At 32.9% G+C, this 7,615-nt stretch overlaps 1 protein-coding gene and 1 pseudogene across 1 annotated transcript; both read left to right on the plus strand.

The window, feature by feature from the left end:
- Positions 1 to 2,334: 2,334 nt before the first annotated feature.
- Positions 2,335 to 5,436, plus strand: LOC131928489 (vacuolar protein sorting-associated protein 37A-like). Its single transcript, XM_059284553.1, has 2 exons — positions 2,335 to 2,482; positions 4,103 to 5,436. The coding sequence occupies exons 1-2, from the start codon at positions 2,335 to 2,337 to the stop codon at positions 4,702 to 4,704; spliced, it is 750 nt and encodes a 249-aa protein (XP_059140536.1). The 3' UTR covers positions 4,705 to 5,436.
- Positions 5,437 to 7,037: 1,601 nt separating this feature from the next.
- On the plus strand, positions 7,038 to 7,135 carry LOC131928491 (uncharacterized; annotated as a pseudogene).
- The last annotated feature ends 480 nt before the right edge of the window (positions 7,136 to 7,615 follow it).

The raw sequence follows: 7,615 nt of genomic DNA on the forward strand, positions 1-7,615 counted from the left end.
GGCATTGGAGATATTAAAAAATATCGATAAAAAACAAAAACTAGGTAATGAGGAAAGAAAAGTATAATTTATCGTTCAGGAGGGGACGGCATGGTCGGGAAGGAGGGCGCATGATCGCTGACTAGAATAGTCCTAAGTTCGAACCCCCCGGCAGATGCTGTGGACATCAACACATCTAGGAGTGAAAACAAGTGCTGCCTTAACATATTCTTGTTGGCTGGACAAAAGCAGTGGAAGTAAGTCTAGAAAGAAAAGAGTCGGAGTCAACAGGCGATATTGCGCCTAACATGTTGACATATAATACTTGAATATTCAAGTATGTTCCCTTCAATATTACATTAAAAAAGAAAATCGGAGAAGAGTAAAAAAAAACTAGCTGCTTTAGTGTTGAGAAAGAAATAGAAATTTGAAAAAAAAACACCTACTTAGTATTGAAACCACCTAGCATCAATATAAAACGGATTAGTATCGAAAACCCCCACAATTTTTTATCATACAAATTAATTACTTATTATCGAGAACAAAATGACGTTGTATCATATAAACAAACTGCTTAATATTGAGAAAACAAACAATTACCTTTATTAAGGAAAAAAATACCAAACTTCTAGCAGAACTGAACATTAGGGTGATTAATTCAGATAAATAGAGACTCACATTTATAATGACATAATTTGTCTAATTTCACCTTCCTTCTTTATTGGACATTATGACATCCCCCCCCAACCCCAACCCCCAAACCATGTGGTAGAAAAGGATACCTGATAGGTTCAATACAAACATGCAGATTAGATGAAATATTTATTCATTGCCTTCGCACACACAAATTATAATATTCAATGTGTTGTATATAAAGCGTGGTAGAGCGCTAGACTGCTAACCCAAAAGTCACGAGTTCGAATCCGTGTTCATGTCAGTAGGATGTTCCTGAGTCCACCCAGGTGTGATAGGTACATAACTTACGTTAGGGAAACAAGCGGGTGGGCATAGAGTTGACATATCCCAAAGTCACAGAAACAGGCGAACTCTACTTCACTTGCCCCATGAACCGTCAGGTTCGAAAAGGGATTTTTACTCCCACATTCTCTACCCCCCCCCCTTCTCTTTCTTTATATATATATATATATATATATATATATATATATATATATATATATATATATATATATATATATATATATATATATATATATATATATATAATATTTATAAAACATTAAAATATGTTGTTAGAAAAATGTTAAATAAGTTTTGAAATAATGCAATTAAAAAAAATATTCGCTAGCTAATTATTTGTTAATGACTTGACAGTAAAGGGAAATAACCAATTACTGTATTACCAAAAAGGGACAAAGAATACTGAGAAAGTCAATAGTAAAAGACAATGAAAATCAGGAGGATTATTTATTTCTTAGTAAGCTTTTATATCATATAATGTTGTGGTTTGACACAAATGGTTTTTGTTTTATTGCTTAAATCAAATATCCTTTGGTTCTAGTTTAAATAAAAAGACCGTAGCTATTTTTAAATTTTGATTTGTAGACACTTTAAGGCTGAAATTTCGCATTGCTAGGCAAGCAGTTGTTGAAAGTTGGTTTACTTTTTAGCGCTATTTCCATTCTGGAGAATTGCGTTTATTAACCCGTCATTTCTGGATGGATGGATGGATGAATGTATGGATGTGTGTCCGCAGCTTTAAGTCGTATCTCCTCCTCAACGAAGCAATATCGATGACTAGTTACAAAAACAATTATGTTAAGCAAGTTACGAGGATGAACATAGGCCATAAAAATTCCGGGTTTCTTTCATGGATTTCCCGGAAAAGCCAAAAAACCTCGAAAAAATTCAGTATTTGGCCCATATCTCGGCAACCAGACCACTTAGCGACTTGAAACATGTACCAATCGATTCCTGCCATAATTTAGAACAATATTGCCGAAGAAAGTTTTCAAAAATATCCTTTCGTTTGGTCACAAAATTTTTTTTGAATTAATTAAAATTTGGACCGAATTAGTAGGCATTTTATGAAACCACACCACACGCGTCATCACGTTCAATAGCTGCGCCATCACGTTCAATGGCTGCGACATCACGTTCGGTAGCTAGGCGCGCAATGGTTTTTAGTCATGTTACTCTATTGTAAATAAAACATGTAAAATACTGAAAAAAATAAAATAAAAAACGTTTTAATAACTAACCAATGGTTTTACTAACCCTGCTCTTGATTTACGCTACGACAGAGCTATTTTTAGATAACATAAGGAAATTGCGCTAAAATTGTCACTAGACTTTTTTTAATTACTTAAAGGAGTGACTGGCTAAATCTGAATGATCATGAATCGACCATGTAATATTAGTAAAAAAAAAGGATCATCAGCTGCCAATCTTCAAGCTCAAAAGTCGAAGCAAGTGGAAAGTCTTAAGAAAATTGGGGCTGTAGAAATACTAAGAGACCAAGAATACAGAGTCAACGTTAAACAAGGTTCAACAAATCTCTCTATTTTGATTAACTTGCCATCACATTTTCCTAGTGCAGGGGTCGGCAACCTGCGGCTCGCGAGCCGCATGCGGCTCTTTTGGTGTCCAGTTGCGGCTCTTCAGCTCCATGCACAAATATTAATAACTATTTTATTTTATTTTCAAAATTAATAAAAATATTAGTCTGCAACACTTGGTAATAAACGATATAACAATAGATATAAACATTCACTATTCTATTAGAATATTTAGCTACTCCCTATCTCAATGTACTTCATATTACATTGTCCATTCCGAATTGAAACATTCAACATCATATTGGTCATCACAAAGAAAAAAAACCAGCTAAGTGAAAAACTGAAAGAAAAACCCAGCTTATGTCTTGCTTGAAGAAGTGGTTTGTTTCGAAAAAAAAAACCGTTTTCTTGTTGAATACATGGTGAGCGGTAAATTACTTAATTACGAAAAAATCTATTAAAAAAATATCGTTATGAACCAATATTACTATTCAATCACTTCAGCATTAATATAAACAAAATGAAGGATGTTTTCACCGAGAGATTTGAGTAATTCAAAACAAATGCAAGTACTCTGACTTACATAGTAGATCCTCTCAACACAAATTTAAATGAGATTATATCATATATTCAAAGCTATTTATTTTAGATTATATGTATATATATATATATATATATATATATATATATATATATATATATATATATATATATATATATATATATATATATATATATATATATATAATGATATTTGTTTAGGATTATATATATATATATATATATATATATATATATATATATATATATATATATATATATATATATATATATATATATATATATATATATATATATATATACTAAACAAATATACTATTGACATAAAAATGTTAGTGGCTCTTTAAAAACCGGGTAATGTTGTAAATTGTAACTTTTGGCTCTTCCGTCTCAAAAGGTTGCCGACCCCTGTCCTAGTGACAAACCTGTACTCACTGTACAGCCTGCTGTCACACATCCATGGGTAGACACACAGATGAAAGTTGTGGGGTGCAACAGTATTAACAATTTTTCCATGCATTTCGGGCTTGCTGTACAGAATGTGCTAGAGTAATCCAAAAAGACACCACCGGTTATTCTACCCCAGCATTACAATTTAGGGTCCAGTATCTCAGTGGTGTAGCGAGGTCGGGTGTCACCCGGTGCGGCACTTAATGGTGTCACCGCCCCCCCCCCCCAGAGGCGTTGCGACCCTTCCCGGGGACAAACTTTCAAGTTTTCGATTTGCAACCCCCCCCCCCTCAAACTTGCGATTTGCACCATCCCCCCCTCAAGTTTTCGATTTGCACCCCCCCCCCCTCAAGTTTTCGATTTGAACCCCCCTCAAACTTTCGATTTGCACCCCCCTCAAGTTTTTCTCTATATATTTTGCTATTTTTTTTGCCTTGGTGTCACCCCCCCCCCCCCTAAATGGTGTCACCCGGTGCGGTCCGCTCCCCCCGCCCCCCCCCCCCCCTCGCTACGCCCCTGCAGTATCCCTACTGTTGGCTCTTCAGTCGCATCACCAAATTATACACTATGTCCTTACCCTGGTAGTCGGCTTTCAGTAATTCCACCACCCCTCCCCCCTCGAAGAAATCAAGGGACTGTGGGTGACCTGGGATTGGATCAGTTGACACTTGGGCACTCACAAATAACAAACATATTGTCAGAGTTCCCAGCTCTGAAGGATATGAAACTATTTGAGCTTGAGGAACTGATGAGTGATGAAGAAAAAATAACAGAGATGGTCCAAAAGTCACAAGAATTGATAAAATTTACTCAACAACTAGAAGAGCTTTCCTCAGCTTGTGTTCATTTAGCAAAAAGTAACTTATCCAAAAAGCCTGATATTGACAGTCTTAAACAAAGTATAAAAGAAAAGAATATTGAACTGGAAAATTTAAAAGTAGAATTTGAGAAGCACTGTGAGCACCACATGACATTGTCTGACCAATACCATCCGTTACATATACAATCAAATCTTAAAGTAGCTGTTATGGAAGCTGATGAAGAATCAGAAATTATAGCAGAGCAATTTTTGGAAAAAGAAATAGATGTTGATGAGTTTTTGAAAAAGTTCATGGAAAAAAGAACATTGTGCCATTTACGTCGAGCTAAAGAAGAGAAACTGAACCATATTATATTATCTCCAGGCCTTCGATTCTAAATACTGATTTGTTATTACGCTTATATCTTGTATTTACTTAACTTATTTCTTGTCAAGTATTACTTATTGTAATTTGCATTCTTAGTGAGGCACTGGAAAAGCAAACAAAGATGTGTGAAAAATTGGCATTTTTTTAAAATGAAAATTCCTTTGTTGTGTTTTTATATTTTATTATAAAATTTTTGTTTGATTAATCTACTTATTAAAAAAAACTGAGGGTTAAGTAGTGTTTACAATAACTACACTTGTAATGTTCTAGTCAATCACTTTAATTGAACTGTATGATTGAATTTGTAGTTCTATCACTTTGATGAGGTTTGTTACCTCTCTTTCCACTAGTTAACTACCATAAAAGGTTAAAGGATTTTAAAATTAACACAGATTTACATAGAGAAAAGAAGTGAATTAATATAGAGCCGCTATTTCCAACCTTTAAATTGCAACATTGTTTTATTAATGAATATTTTGTTACCAGTGTTTAGATAATTTAAACCAAAATGCTTATAGGGAGTTATATTTTTAAAATTATTTGGTACAAAATTAAGATTGTATTATTTGTTTATGGGTACTAACAAATTTCCTCGACTTAGAAGAATCAGCTTAAAACCCAGATAAAAAAAATAATAGTTCTTTTTAAAAAAAATTATTTATTGTTGGGATTAAATAATAAGTATGCTGCTGATAAATATTCACTGTTGTTGATTTTAATTTTTAGCTATTAAATTGTTTTACAAAAACCATTTGAACATGTAAAATCAATTCCATAAAGAAAGTAAATTTACACATGTATTAAAAATGCGTTTTAGTTTCATAGAAATTTATTTCTCGTAACCTTTCTAAGAAGGTTCATTTGCAGAGTTTCTTCCAGGCATCTCTTCGGGGGGGCGAAGCCCCCCCGAAAAATTTTTACCGCCCCCCCCCGAACGAAATGAAATTTATATAATTTATATAGAAAATATATACTTTTAACAGTGTCCGCCCCCCCCCCCCCGCCGAAGAAAGTTTACCGCCCCCCCCCCCGAAAATTTCAAGTGCCCCCCCGGAGAAAAAAGTCTGGAAGAAACACTGTTCATTTGGTATTGTAAAACACAGGAATATATTGGGATAGTGTACTCAAGAAAAGTGAAGGTTGAAAACTAAATCTAAGCAATACCCTTGAAGAAAGCTTTGCTAAATTCTAATCCACATTAATAGATTCAACAACAATATTGTCAGATACATGAATAAAGGTTGTGCACTTCTCTTTGTTGTTAGGTTTTATGTATATGTGCAATTTATAAGACGTTTTTCATGACACAATTTATGTGAATAATTTTGTTTTTGCAATATTTAAGAAATTTGCAAACATTTCTTTTGTCAACAGAAATAATTTAAAAAAAATAAAAAATTCTGATCTAATTTCTGTTAATGTTTATTGACTTAAAAACAATCCACCATGAAAACCTTGTCTGTAAATACCTGTTTGTATGAGAAAATTATATGTCAGTATTATTTTAAAAGTACAGTTTTTTTAGAAAAATTTGTTATGCAAATTCATAAAGCATCAAGATGTTACCCTGTTGTGTGTATTAAAATTTCAAAATCCCAATTTATATTACTCACCAAACCCAAATTTCCAAATTAAAGTCTAGCCTTTTATGTCATGTACATGTTTTAGTAATAAATTGTAATTTTCTGTATTTGAGCTGTAATTAATTCATAATATTTTCCCTATGTTGTGGATGGGGTTATAATTATAACCTTGCATTTTAAAATCTACTAGATAGACATATGCACATAACGAAACTAATGGTTCCTAAAAATAAAAAAAAATATTAACATCATGCCTAATATAATAGAGCTTCATTGTACTAATTTTAAGGGGAAAAATATTTGAGCATTGTATATGTTTGTGTATTGGTAAAAATAAAAAATAAATTAAAAAAATATATGTTTGTGTATTGGAAGTTAATGATCTGTTAGCTTTTTAAAATGTAACAATGCTTGTTCATGTGAAATTCAATTGGTTCATTATTTTTGTTTTCTAAGGTTTTAAATGCATAATTTTGTATATTAAAAACCAGTGTTTCTTCCAGACTTTTTTCTCCGGGGGGGGGGGGGGGGCACTTGAAATTTTCGGGGGGTGGGGGCGATAAACTTTCTTTGGGGGGGGGGGCGAACACTGTTAAAAGTATATATATTTTTTATATAAATTATATAAATTTCATTTCGTTCGGGGGGGGCGGTAAAAAATTTTCGGGGGGGGGGGGGGTAACAAGCCCCCCCCCCCCCCCCCCCCCGAAGAGATGCCTGGAAGAAACTCTGTTAAAAACAATAAACGAAAAGAATGAAAGCTTTAAAAAAAAAAATCAAAATTGGAACGATACAGAGAAGATTAGCATGGTCCTCGCGCAGAGATGACACGCAGAATCGTGAAGCGTTTCCAAATTTAAAAAAAAAAAAAGAAAAAAGAAAGAAAGCAGAAGAAAAAAAAAAGAAAAAGAAAAATCATCAATGCTTCCTTGAATCATCATTTAATTACACATTTGCATTTTCAGGTTGGTTATTTTATTTTTATATTTTTTTTTATATTTAGATGAGTATATATGTCCACCCACCAGTGTTTTAGAAGTTTCTAGATCTGGTTGCAAGTCTCACCTAGCATGTGATGTTGAGCAAGGAATTATCTGTGATTAAATTATTTTGTTTACTGAAAAAAAAATCAATGCTTCTTTCTTTTTTTTTTTAAAATACTTATATCTTGAAATAGAATTAATTACATCAGCATACACAAATGTGTGTGAGAGTTAGTCTTTAACATAGTTCAAACATTTACAATATACATAATATATATTCATTATACATAAGATATATAGGGCCTACTACCCCATATATATATATATATATATATATATATATATACAGTATTTAT

This window comes from Physella acuta, unplaced genomic scaffold, assembly GCF_028476545.2.
Source record: "Physella acuta isolate Inbredline_101_S28 unplaced genomic scaffold, ASM2847654v3 ptg001508l, whole genome shotgun sequence".
NCBI classification, from domain to species: Eukaryota; Metazoa; Mollusca; class Gastropoda; family Physidae; genus Physella; species Physella acuta.